Source organism: Lactuca sativa, chromosome 7 (assembly GCF_002870075.4).
Source record: "Lactuca sativa cultivar Salinas chromosome 7, Lsat_Salinas_v11, whole genome shotgun sequence".
Lineage (NCBI taxonomy): Eukaryota > Viridiplantae > Streptophyta > Magnoliopsida > Asterales > Asteraceae > Lactuca > Lactuca sativa.
In genome coordinates, this window is record NC_056629.2 from 48,785,655 (window position 1) to 48,800,238 (window position 14,584).

Genomic DNA, 14,584 nt, shown 5'->3' on the forward strand with positions numbered 1-14,584 from the left:
TCCATACTATTGGAAGAATCAATATTCAAAACATCATTTCCTAAGTTATCAACAATCATAACGGTTTCATATATTCCATTACATGGTATAGCTTCAAAGTAAAAGACACCATTTAGATAAGCCAAAATAGAACCATTCTCATTATTAAAAGAAAATCTAAATCCTTGTCTATATAAACCATGAAATGAAATGATGTTTCTAGCCATTTCTGGCGAATAGCAACAATTGTTAAAATCTAAAACCAAACTATTCCTAAGCACTAAAGAATACACTCCAATCTTGGTCACAGGCGACGATCTTCTGTTCCCCATGATTAGATTGATCCTTCCTTGCTCCACATCCCTACTTCTTCTTAGTACCTGCACATTAGAACAAATGTGATAACCACAACCGGTATCAAGAACCCAAGAAATAGCATGATTAGAATCGTTAGATTTGATTGTGTATATACCTGCGAAAGATGGCTTGATCTTTCCTTCTTTGATTGCTTGCAGGTACTCTGGGCAGCTTCTCTTCCAATGTCCTATCTTGTGGCAGTGGTGACACTCTGCCTCCTTCGGGTTAGAACAGGGCTTAGCGGGATCAACTTTGGTCCCACTAGAAGAGGCACCATCTCAGGCTTTCACCTTGCGATAGTTCTTCGATGAAGCTTTCCTCTTCTTTCCCTTTCCTTGACCAATAGCCAAGACAGGAGCAGCGGACGGATTGGGTGTAGGTGCAACAGACTTGTCCTTGAAGTTGCTCTCAGCAACTCTCAAGAGACCTTGGAGTTTGCTTAGGGTGACCTCTTCTTTGTTCATGTGGTAGGTCATCCTAAATTGGTTGTACATCGGAGGCAAAGAGTGAAGCACCATGTCGATCGCCAAGTCCTCACCGAAGTCAACATTTAACTTGCGAAGGCGGTCGACATACCTTTGCATCTTTTGCAAGTGCACGGTAAGAGATTCTCCATGACCCATCTTTGCGGAAATCATGTTGGTGAAAATCTCATACCGCTCTTGTCTCGCGTTTTGGTGGTACCTCTCCAATAAGTCTTGGTGCATCTCGTACGGGTACATGTCCTCGTAGGACTTTTGGAATTCGGAGTTCATGGTGGCGATCATGATGCAATGTACCTTCGTTGCATCTCGCTCATGAGTTTCAAAGGCGGTGATTTCGGCAGGAGTAGCGATTTCGGTGTTGATTTTCTCAAGCTTCTCATCAAGGACATACTCCTTGTCCTCATAGCGAGCAATGGTGCGAATGTATCTTATCCATTCGCTAAAGTTCGTTCCATCGAAGGTGACCTTTTGGCAAAGGCTCATCAACGTGAAAGAACTAGCAGCAGCGTTGTTTGCGTTCGACATCTATAATTAGAAAAGGACAAAGATAGATTAGAATAAGAATCCCTAATTATCACCCAATAAGAAAAATTAGGGCTAGGATCCAACAATAACATTTACATATTAGAAAAGGGATGCCGTAATCTAACATGCAAATAAATTGAAGGTAAGTGAATGACGATTCACTAATTCTCCATCACAAAAACCTAAACTATTAGTCCTAAGTGTTTTTGAGAATTCCTCGGTTCGGATGAGATTCATTGAAACTATTCAATGGCATGTTTAAATCTCGATATGCCCCTCTCGTTTGTGACTGGGATGCCGAGGATCACAAAGCGGGTGTGAATTACCATGCAAATTCACATGGTGCCTTCATTGTAACGATCACCTATTCGATGTGCCGGTAAACCACACACGCTCCATCGAACTATGATAAACAATGAATCACCCTTTGCCACCTTCGCTTAGAACCAATTAGTGTGCCGGTAAACCACACACGCTCCACTAACATCTTAGCAAGGTGCAAAGTGTAATTTCATGGGATTGCATCAATTCACTTTTCCTAAAGTAACTAGGATTGGGAAATTTTTAAAATATGTGTAGTTACTTTATATTTCTTATTATACTTTTAATGAGAGGATGAGGTTGCCCTATCCTACCCGTTCGGCTAACGACCCTCCACCAATCAAGCAAGCGGTGGGTGTGAGTGTACACCCATTAAGCTCCATTTTATAGGCCGCAACCTTATACCCACCTTATAGATCGGCTTCGTGAATGAGGCCTACTAACGGTAAGACTAGGATTTAGTTATACATATATATATATATATATATATATATATATATATATATATATATATATATATATATATATATATATATATATATTATTCTAGTAATATCATATTAGTATAGGGTTGCATTTTAAACCTTTTAAAATCTAGGGTTTTGAAATTTAAGTTGTCTAAATTAAAACTTTTAATCACAAATATGAATTTCAAAACTTGAGGACAAGTTTTAAACATTTAAAACATGGAGGATCAAATAACAAATAATTCCAATTAACAATTAATATCCTAATTATCTATATTTGATTTATTCAAGATTTCTTTGAAAGATAATTACCAAAATAATTAAAATAATTAATTAATTATCATATAAGGAAATTAAATATTTAATTAGTTGATAAAAACCTTTTACTAGATCAAGATAATAGTCATATATATCATAAAATCGGATTTAGGTTGATCTATTATGATTAAGGTAAGTTTCCATAAGATAATCACAAAGAAATCCCGAATCTGGTCATTCCTGACGCCTGGACTCGCCGAGTGCACAAGGGGACTCGCCGAGTCAGGCCTACTCGCCGAGTCCACCTTGGGACTCGCCGAGTCAGTGACTCAGAAACCTAAAAATCGAATTTTGCAAGTTTGTTTCAGTTAATCAAGCAACAATTTAAAGAAAACCAAGCTAGGCTCTGATACCACTGATGGGTTTTAGCCATAAGAACTTTCCTATGTGTGCATGCAAAACCCTAATGCTCGGATCTAGGCTTTCTAATAAACATGCTTTGAATCCAAGTCTTCTAATGACTAATTAGGTTAAATAACAACATTGAAACAGATCTAGAATCATACCTTTGAGTTCCTTGTTGATCTTGAGGTCTTGGAGCTTCTAGAGTCACAAATGTCACTCCTCTAATGGCTTACAAACACCAAAGCAAGGAGGATGATTTGGGAAAGAGGAGAGGGGAGGAATTTCGACCAGAGGTTCCTTACTTTAGGTCAAGTGTCGAATTCCATCAGCCATAGGTTCTATTTATACTTGTAGACTCCTTAAGGATTACAGATAAGTCCCTATCAGATAATCTTCTCTTAAGGCTATCCAAATCCATTCCATAGATAAGCCTTTGGACAATTTAGGCTATCCTAACCCTCTTAGAATTCGTCCAAAGCATATCCCAATGGATTTACAGTCTAAAGTTTAACTATCAAACAATTGACAGTTTATACCCCTTTATTTAATTAATCTCTTTAAGTCACCAAATTAATTCTAATTAATTCTATGACTTATATTAATCAAATAACAAATATATTATTCATTATATTATTCTCATAATATATTAATAATATCTACTCTCTCTTAATAAATCATCCTATCAAGTTGCTATGGTGAAGGCAACCCAAAAGGACCATGCACAACCGGGTCAAGTACTTGCTCAATATAGTTGCAACCTTAGACACTATTCCAACAGAAGGATGGGTCTCATTGTATGTGCATTGACTACCGGGAGCTGAACAAGGTAATGGTGAAGAACCATTATCCACTCCTGAGGATTGATGATCTGTTTGCTCAGCTTCAAGGTGCATCTTGGTTCTCCAAGATTGATTTGTAATCGAGTTATAATTAGATGATGGTTAGGGATGAGGATGTGCAGAAGACAACTTTCCATACTCGTTATGGTCATTACAAGTTCGTGGTGATGCCTTCTGGGCTCACCAATGCACCAGCCGCGTTCATGGATCTCATGAACTACGTGTGCAGGCTGATGTTGGATCGGTCTACGATTGTATTTATCGATGATATATTGGTCTATTCCAAGACCCAGGAGTAGCACGAGGAGCACTTGTGGGAAGTGCTGGAGATGTTGAGGAGGGAGAGACTTTTCACGAAGTTCTCCAAGTGTGAGTTCTGGTTTTGCGATGTGCAGTTTCTGGGGCATCTTGTCGACCAAAATGGTATTCTGGTCGATCCAGCCAAGGTTGAGGCCGTGATGCAGTGCGAGGTTCTGAGGTCTCCATCTGAGATTCAGATTTTCCTTGGTCTAGCAGGTTATTATCGAAGATTCATCCAGGATTTCTCCAAGATAGTTGTTCCTTTGACTCGGTTGACAAATAAGACGGTTACACTTCGTTGGGGGCCTGAGCAGCATGCAACTTTTTATATCTTGAGACAACGGTTGCCTGAGGCACCGATTTTGACCCTGTCGGAGTGTGTTGAAGATTTTATAGTCTATTATGATGCGTCGATCACGGTTTTGTTAGCAGTGTTGATGCAGAGGGGTCACGTGATCACTTACACTTCGAGGCAGCTGAAGCCTCATGAGGCGAATTATCTGACTCATGATTTGGAGCTGGGGGATGTGGTTTTCGCCCTCAAGATTTGGCGCCATTAACTTTATTGTAACGCCCATAGATCCGGGCTAGTCAATTTAGAGATAATAGGGGTTGAAAATGAATTTTTGACAAAAGATTATTTAGAATAAATAATCTTAACCAAGTTGTAGAATATGTCTCAAGGGTTCCGTAGAAATAAAGAACGGCAAAATCCGAGTTATAACGAAGAAGTTATGACCCGTCGAAGTTTCGCGACGGAACCGGCACGACACCGGGAAGCGTAAATAGTGAATTTATGATAGAGCGACTTTTAGCCTTATTGATCTAAACAAAAGTCATAGAAAATGTTAAACCGAGAGTGTCCATAAAAAGAACGTCCAAATCTGACTTCGTATGAGGAAGTTATGAATTTTCAAATATTTAGCAGAGCAGTGCACAACCCGAAAATTCGAATTTTAGATCGGTCGATTTTCAGCCAAAATAATCTAAACGAGAAATGAAGATATCGTTAATAGGAGTTAAACGATAAAAAGATAGTAAAAAACGGAGCTCGTATGCGAAAGTTATGGACGAAGCTTAGTCTCTACTTTTCGAGCGTAGCAAATTCGATACAGTTTTGTAAATCTGAGATAGAATGAGAATTAGCCAACGAGGTCTAAATGAAAGTTGTAGTACTCGTAAATACCAACACGTGGATATAAATATCAACAAAAACGGAGATCGTATGCGAAAGTTATGGACGAAGCTTAGTCTCTACTTTTCGAGCGCGGCGAATTCGATACAGTTTTTGTAAATATGAGATAGAAGGAGAATTAGCCGACGGGGTCTAAATGAAAGTTGTAGTACTCATAAATACCAACGCGTGGATATAAATAACATAGAAAACGGAGCTCGTACGCGGAAGATACGGACGAAGCTTAGAGACTACTTTACTATAAAACTCCTATAAATACAAGGGTGAACTCCTCATATTTTCTTCACACCATAAGCCTTTCTTTCTCTCTCTAACTTCTCTCTAGCCTCCCTAAACCCCTCCGAAGTCTAGGGTACCTCCCTAGCACGAGAAGAAAGCCCCGGAGCACCCGACGGCTCCGAGAAGAAAAGCTTTCGGCTAGGAAACGCTGCTCCAGCGAAGCCCGGTTTTTTATAAAAACCCGTTGTAAGTGAGCTACACCTATACTATATTTAATATACCTTTTATTTAATTATAGTAACATTATTAGGACCTTAAAATAATTGTTTGGGCTATTATTATGAGTTATATTGAGTGTTATTTAACGCTTATATAATAGTAATAATAGCTAGACTGTTAATTAGTCGCGGTTAATGTTAAAACTAAACCCTAGTGGTATTGATACTAGGTTTTGTCGAGGAAAATTGTTTTAAGAGTAACGATGTGTTGTCCGATTACCGAGTCACCACCGTATCAAGTGATTGCATAGTTACTTTCATCTTACACATAGATATGAAGTATTTTATATAAATTACATGCTATGTGTGCATATTATCTGAGTACTTGCTGTCTATGTTGGATGAACGTTTTTATACATGTTTTAAATGATTTAAAATGTATACATATTTTATATATACAAATATGTTGGGGATGACATGGGTAGATGAATGATGAGAGAGAAAAAATGATGTGAGTAAACATAAGCAGCTATAGACTTAGTGCCTAATAAATAACACTGGCAACTATGGACTTAGTGCCTATTGGACAAACACTGGTAGCTATGGACTTAGTACCTGTTAGGAATTGGTAGCTATGGACTTAGTACTTACTAGATAAGCATTGGTAGCTATGGACTTAGTACCTGTTAGGAATTGGTAGTTATGGACTTAGTACCTACTAGATAAGCACTGGTAGCTATGGACTTAGTACCTATTAGGAATTGGTAGCTATGGACTTAGTACCTATTAGGAATTGGTAGCTATGGACTTAGTACCTACTAGATAAAAACTAGTAGCTATGGACTTAATACCTACTAAATAAACACTAGTAGCTATGGACTTAGTACCTGTTAGGAATTGGTAGCTATGGACTTAGTACCTACTAGATAAACACTGGTAGCTATGGATTTAGTACCCGATGAATAAACTATAGCAGCTATGGAATTAGTGTTTTACGAACGAGCATTGGCAGCTATGGATTTAGTGCCAGTCCTATAACCCTAGAAGCAAGGGACTTCAGAATAAACGAATGTAGGATAGATGACTCTTAGGATAGATCCTTAAGAGTAAAGAAGATAATGGGGATGGGTAATTGGGTTGATTGTTTGATTGTTTAAACATAATAATTATATTATTGTGGGTTGAAAACCCTATGTCCTCACCAGGTTTCCCAACCTGACCCGCTCAGTTTATTTATATCACAGGTGTTGATATGAAGTCACATTACTTTGAGAGATTAATGAGATATAGATCACTAGTGATAATGAATGTATGTTCTGTTTATGCTTATGTTTCTGTATTAACGATGACATCCCAAATGTTTTAAAATGAATAAAAATATTTTTCCTCGGAAATTCTATGATAACGTATTTATCATGTTTTACTGGGAACAAATTCCACAACGTTTTTATTAAAAGAATACTCTGATTTTTATAAAGCATAAACAAAATCGGTCTTTTCTGGCCGTGAAAATGGGGATGTCACATTTATGGGGTCTGTTGTACCATGTACATGGATCACAAGAGCCTAAGGTATCTGATGGATAAGCCAAATCTGAACATGAGGCATCGTCGGTGGTTGGATGTGGTGAAAGATTATGATTGTGAGATCCTTTATCACCTGGGAAAGGCCGATGTGGTGGCTGATTCTCTAAGCCGCACGGTGGTCGCGGCTACGATTAGAGACATATGTTTGAGGATGATCGTGATTACTCCGATTTTGGAGTGGATTCGTGAGGCTCAGGTCGAGGCTATGAAAGAAGAACACCAGAAGAGTGAGCGTATTGTGGGTCAGATGGCTTCCTTCGATTATGATAGTTGTGGGTTGTTGAATATGGATTGGAGGGTTTGGGTTCAATACTAAATGTGCATCAGGTTCTGATGGAGGAGGCGCACAAGTATAGGTTCTCCATTCATCCTGGGGAGAAGAAGATGTATAGGGATCTTTTTCTTGATTATTGGTGGCCCTACATGAAGCAGGATGTGGCTTGGTGTGTGGAGCGGTACTTGACTTGCAGGAAAGTCAAAGCCGAGCATCAGCGACCGCATGGAAAGATGCAGACGTTGGAGGTTCCCATATGGAAATGGGAGGATATTACCATTGATTTCCTCATGAAGCTACCTTGGACTGGAAGCGGGGTGGATTCGATTTGGGTCATCGTGGATCAGTTAACCAAGAGTGCACATTTTATCCCGATTCATGAGAGTGTTTCTACGGAGAAGTGGGTTGAGGTATACATCAGGGAGTTTGTGGCACGACACGAGGTGCCAATTTCCGTTGTTTCAGACAGAGATGTCCAGTTTACTTCCATGTTTTGGAAGAGGTTCCATGATGAGTTGGGTACTCGTCTTTATTTCTGCACAATATTCCATCCGCAGACCGATGGTCAGAGCGAGCGAACGATTAAGACATTATAGGATATGCTCTGGGCGTGTGTTTTGGACTTTGGTGGGAGTTGGGATACGTATCTTCCGTTAGCGTAATTTTCATACAACAACAGTTATCACGCCAACATTGATCGACCTCCTCTTGAGATGCTCTGTGGGAGGAAATGCAGTACCCCAATTTGTTGGGGGGGGGGGGAGGTTGGTCAGAGGGTTATGGGGAGTACCGAGGTAGTACTCAAGACCACTGAGCTAATTCAATAGATTCGAAGTAGGTTCCAGAGCTCAGAGTCAACAAAAGAGTTATACTGACAGGCGCCGATCATATTTAGAGTTCTAGGTAGGGGATATGGTTCTCCTAAAGGTGTCACCTTGGAAAGGTGTCATCCGATTCAGGAAGTGGGCAAGCTAGGCCCTAGGTATATTGGTCTTTTTAGGGTTTTGGCTCAAGTGGGCCAAGTTGCGTATTGCTTGGATCTACCAAATGAGCTCATCCAGATTCATAGCACGTTCCATGTCTCTCAGCTGCGTAAATGCTTAGTGGATGATTCCGCAGTGGTACCGTTGTAGGATATTTAGGTGGATGATCGCCTGAATTATATCAAGAGATTGGTGGAAATTCTTGACAAGAAGACGAAAACCTTGAGGAACAAGGTTGTTGAGTTAGTGAAAGTCCAGTGGCAGCATCACAAGGGTTCTAAATGGACTTGGGAGCCGGAGGATGAGATGAGAGAGCACTACCCGAAATTCTTTGGAGCAGCAGACTTCGAAGACGAAGTCTAATTGAAGTGGGGGGAATTGTAACACTTGAAATGGGTATGTTTCCTTTTTTCCCTTCTTAATTAAAATATTTCATTTTTGGTCCTTATGGCTAGTACTTGGGGCGTACCATAGTGTACGCTTAGCGTACTAGTTGAAGTGTGATCACAGGTTCGAGCCTCATACGCTGGGCGTACGAGGGTTACGCAGCGCGTAAGATGGTCAGGGGAAAACCCTAATTTTTAGGGTATGTGGCCTATTTAAGCCTCATTAACTCACCTCTCGGACATTTTAGACCAACCTCCACCCTTTGAAAACCCTAATTCGTCCATGTGCCTTATGTGGTGCCCTTGTGCTCTTGTTTTGATCATTTGAGGGTTTTATGCATCTTGAAGTGGTAGAAGAAGAAGATTGAAGACTCATTCTTTGTTGGGAAGCTCAGATATCCAACTTTAGCACCTTCATTTCATGGCTTTTGAGGTATAAAGTTAAAAGCTTGTCATCTCATTTCATAGATCTATTTCCTTGGCTTGTTTTTGGCTTTTTGGTTCCTTTTTGGTTGGTTTGTGAGTTAAGGCCGTTTTTGGAGCTTATCCTAGTAGATCTAGGCATATTAAGGGTTTATTTAGCATAAAGGTGCATAATTTATGGTGGTTTTGGTCTCATGTTTATTAAGCTCTTTTGAGCTCTAAAGCCCCATTAAGACATGCATGCACATAAAGTTGGCAGCTTTATGTGAAAAACCACCTTAGGGAAGTCAGATCCAGGTTTTGGGTCGAAGTCTTAACCAAATAAGTGTTGAATAAGGAAGATTTGCAAAGTTGAGGAGTACGTTGGGCGTACAAGTTGATACGTCGTGCGTACAATCCTCTATGTGAATACACTTAGCGTACGAGGTGAGTATGCCTCGGGTACTCAGCAGTTGGGCTTCGGAAGATTTGGGCTCACAGTGTTAGGCCATGATTATACTATGGATGATTAGGGCCTTGTTGGGCCATTAGAATGCATTTTTAGGCTAAGGATGTTTTATTGGATCTTGGTTGAAGGCCCATAAAGGGGGTTTGGGACCAATTTGGAAAATTGGGCCATATTTGGGCCTTGGATGCTTATTTTGGAATTTGGGCTTTTTGGACATTTGGATTGGGCCTTGGCCTTGGGCCAAGTTAGGGACAGGGTAAACAGTTATTTTACCCTAGTTTAGAGTCTTAGTGTGAGTCAGTATCCAATTATTAATTGGATGTTATTTTGTGATAGCACGAGGAATTTAGTGGGCCAGCAGCCAGCGATCTTTCTGTGAGATTCAACAGTTTGAGGTGAGTTTCCTCACCATGTTTAGCGGGTCTAAAGCACCAATGTCGGCCCATGATCAGTTATGCTAGGATACTAGATGTCTGTGTGACTCTTGTATGTGTATATGCTTATATGATCTGTATGTTGGGCGGGGCCCGTTATGCAAGTTTGGGTGGGGCCTGTTATGCTCAGTGGGTAGGGCCCTAATATGTGAGTTTGGGTGGGGACTGTATACTCAGTGGGCCCAATACCAAATCCCAACCCGTTATGTGAGTGTGGGCAGGTTCCGATACACTCATTGGGCGGGGTTCGTTATGTGTTTGATTATGTATGGTATGTGGTATGTTGGGGAACTCACTAAACTCTGTGCTTACGGTTTTCAGTTTATGTTTCAGATACTTCTGGTTCTAAAGGGAAGAGTCCGAGATGATTGAAGAGCACACACCACATTGTTTCGCATTTTGTGATTTACTCTGCTATAATATGATGATTGATACATTTGTTTTATTTTGATTTTTATGATGATGTTTTTGGTATATTGGTTTTATTAATTTAAAATGAAATTTTTGGGTCTTATTTTTGGGACGTTACAGAAGGGTCTCATATGAATGATTTTTTTTTATTTAACAAAGAATGAAAGGAAATCATTGGCAAGGAGCTTGACGGTGATTTGATATTTTGCTGGCATCATTAATTTGTTCCGATGCTTAAATCGTAATCAATGTCTGTGATATTGAAGGAACCTAAGCGTCGTTTTTTCCCCAAAACTTTCATATTCCCGCTCATCATTCTTGGGTCGTTCCTTTCCTTCGTTGATACCTAATTTAATACAATTTGGGATAAAAATGAACCTAGACTAATGGAATTTTTTTTCATTTGTTCTTCGTAATTCCTTATGGTTGTTTAGTGTGAGTAGACATTATGAGAATGATGACAAGAGGATAAAGAAAGATGGTGAAGGTCACCAATTTGGTCACGATGGCTAGGATTAGAGCTGAGAATGAAAGAGATAATTTAGAAAGAGAAAGGAAAGATTATATATGCTCTAGTACCATGTAATTTGTTATTTTCTAGGGGTGTTAATGGGGCGGCTCTGTTCGGATACTAATAAAATTGTGAACCGTCATCACGGGGCGGGTACTTCATGTGCACTAACCGAAACCGAACTGAATTAGGAAAAAAAAAACCGAATCGAACCGTATAAAGGCGGGTAACCACGGTTCGGTTCACGGGTATCCGCTAAATACAAAAAATCAAATACAATCAAAATTACAAACTCCATTCCAACGATTTCTTTCAAAAAATTACTAAGTCGAAGAGTTATAAAAACATAATGAAGATCAAATAACATACATTATAATTGGTATAATAAATATAAAAATAAAAATACAAGAAAACATAATGTAGAAGTGTAAAATTGGAATTGCCAATCATGATTTTTGTTTGGGATATGGCTAAAAGTTCAATGGAAATGAATATTATATATATATATATATATATATATATATATATATATATATATATATATATATTAAGCGGTTCGGTTATCCGCGGATAACAAAGTATCCAAACCAAAACCGACCCGCTGATATCTGATTTTTTCGGTTTCGGTTTATTTAAGTTTCGGTTTTTTTCGGTTTCGGATCGGCCGGTTCGGCTCGGTTTTGCGGTTTTTTTGCACACCCCGTAAAGATCCTCTTCTCATTAATTCAGAATATATAAGAACATACAATAAAGAAGTGTTGAATAGGGCCAAGAATACACACACGTGTATCAAACACAAATATACACCATCACATATGTCTCCCTCACACCTCACTTGGTAGCATAGATTGGTTGAATAGGACTTGTCGAGGAAGTGTCTACCTTATCGGATTTGTTGAATGTTATAGCTTTCATGGAGGCTGAAGGCTGCCCAAGAATTGAAATTAAGCATCTTGGTGGTCTCTTTGTTCTTCTTGAATCTATGAATAGTGGAGAATGCTGCAACTTTCCTTGTAAATGCCACAAAGGTTTAGAACCAATGATTTTGCATGCCATTTACATGGTGGTGGAGTTTATTTTGAAAAAAAAAATGTTACTCTCAACATTCTTGGAGTCCCTTCTCAGGTGTAGTGCACATATGTGTTCTCTAAGATTTCTAAATTGTTCTCCGATTGGGCCCACTTGGCCTCAACAAAGTGGGGATACTTACCAAGCAAATGGATTGGATTAATGAATTAATTACGATTTTGTTGATGATTGCAAGGTAAAAGTTTCGGTGGTTGAGGACTTTGAATCCTCAAGACAACAAGTTACCCAAACACTATTTAATAAAAAAGAAAGTTCAATATGCTCATGAACTTGACTACATGTCACAAATTAAGGTTCTAGTTCTACCGTAAACAGACCAACCTACTATCCACAACAACACACACTAACACAACTCAACTTTGTTTTTTTTTTTTTACTTTGCTTCCTCAGGTCCACCGCCAGCATGACCATCCTTACCACCATCAGCAGCAGCAGCACCACCACCACCATCTTGCATGCTTCCTCTCCAGACATCACTAGCGGCTGAGCTTGGCGGCCCACCGGACCTCCCGCCCATCTGCCCTTGAATAGCCTGTGGGCTGTTAAATTGCATACCAGGCATCGGTTGTGGAAAACCAGAAGGTGGCTGAGCCGCCATTACAGCCGCCTGAGGGTGCTGCTGCGCCATGTAAAATCCACCTTGCTGTGGCATCCCTGGATGTGGAACCGGGCCCATCTGCAAATTATCATAAAAACAAAAAATTTACAAGTCATTTCTCAAAAAACATGGTGGCCTTGTACTGTGTTTGACATGCATTGGACTATGACCGAAACTGATGTCAATGGAATAAAAATTGCAACTTTTTGTCCCGCCCAAAAATACGGGGCAACGACTCGCTCTCGATCTCCAGTCTGTGCAAAAAGACATAAATACCCTCCTCATCCTCCTCATCGAAAAAAGCCCTAGAAAGCTTGTCCAGTCTAGCCCAATCTTGTCCCGTGTGTAACACGGGACATGACTGGATGGGCTAGGGCAAACTGGACAAGCTTTCTATGGCTATTTTCGATGAGGAGGATAAGGAGGGCATTTACGTCTTTTTGCACAGACGGGAGATGGAGAGCAAGTCGTTTCCCCGTATTTTTAGGCGGGACAAAAAGTTGCAATTTTTGTTCCATTGACATCAGTTTGGGTCATAGTTCAATGCATGTCAAACACAGTACAAGACTGTTATAAATGGAGGCATAGGGAATAGAAAGGACCTGAGATGAGATATTTGGTGTTGGTGTAGGTGTAGGTGGTTGAGCATCTGCAATGGCTGCTAGATACATCAAATTTTTTTGGAGTAGAGCTTGGTACCTATAATATATTAACATATAACCAGTTTTTTTTTTTAATATAGTTTTGTATATAAAACTATTATTTTTATGATTGATATTGTTTTAGGTTTGGGTACTCACTGGGCACATTCAGCAAGCTTTCCAAGATTTTGGTTGTTCATTATTGCTATAATTAGTTGCTTGTTTTCATCAAGGAACTGCAAATATCCATTCAAAACAACATTCAACTTTCAGTATATAACATATAAGCAAATATATTGTCCATAAGGAATGCCAGAAGCATTCCGTCCCATGTTCATCAAAATATTCGAGCTCAAATTCATGAGAAAAAGGGGAAGCGAGATAATGATAGAAAGGTATCTGTTTGTTTTGTTCTTGAAGATCAAGGTATGCAGTAGCATGCTCTTCCTAGCTCGTAAAGTATTTAAATTGTGTAAAGAAGTTTAAAGAAGAAACTTATTCAATTCGTAAATTCCCAAGTAGATTGTTTTACTTTTACCCAATTTGACAATCAAATAAGCATTCAAATCATTCATTTTTTTACTTAATATGGAACTCATCGATGTCTCCATATTTGCACTAAGTTCATACAATCACGAACAATGGATTGAATACCCTGTTCCACCAACAAATAACAAGAAACCCTAACTTCCTAAATTAGAATTCGCAAATTCAAAACTCGTTTCAGGTGGAAACAACATAACTTGAAAATCGAAAAGAAATACAAACAAGAAGATAAGGGAAAATGAAAGGAAAGAATTGAACCTTTTGGATCTGATCGGTGGTGATGTTTGTAGGAGGAAACGAAGAAGACATCATTGGATTCGGCATCATCGGCTGCTTCATCTCTCTCGCTCTCTGTGTCTGTAATCTGCTCCTGTTCAAAAAATCGAAACTTTACTTTTGAAATGTTTCTATATTTCTATAGATCAATAAACCTAGGACGAATTGGTGACGGTGATGAGTTAGGTATAGCTATTAAACCTTAATTACCGATTATACCCTTAGTTCACATCTATATTTTGGTAACTTTAGAACAAAATTCAAATCTTCTTAATTTTTTAAACAAATTGAAATTTGAGCATTTTAACTTTTTGAAATTTGAATCACAGAATGGAACAACCATCTACTTAGATTCTAATCTACTCATCCATACCTCTGGCCAAATTATATTTAAGAAAACATTATATTAT

At 39.1% G+C, this 14,584-nt stretch overlaps 1 protein-coding gene across 1 annotated transcript; it reads right to left on the reverse strand.

Annotated features, from left to right (window-relative positions):
• Positions 1-12,334: 12,334 nt before the first annotated feature.
• On the reverse strand, positions 12,335-14,330 carry LOC111890430 (GRF1-interacting factor 2). The gene is made up of 4 exons (XM_023886552.3): positions 14,157-14,330; positions 13,512-13,588; positions 13,314-13,410; positions 12,335-12,789 (listed from the first exon to the last, which is right to left on the reverse strand). Exons 1-4 carry the CDS (start codon positions 14,235-14,237, stop codon positions 12,487-12,489), a joined length of 558 nt encoding a protein of 185 aa, XP_023742320.1. The 5' UTR covers positions 14,238-14,330; the 3' UTR covers positions 12,335-12,486.
• Positions 14,331-14,584: the final 254 nt, after the last annotated feature.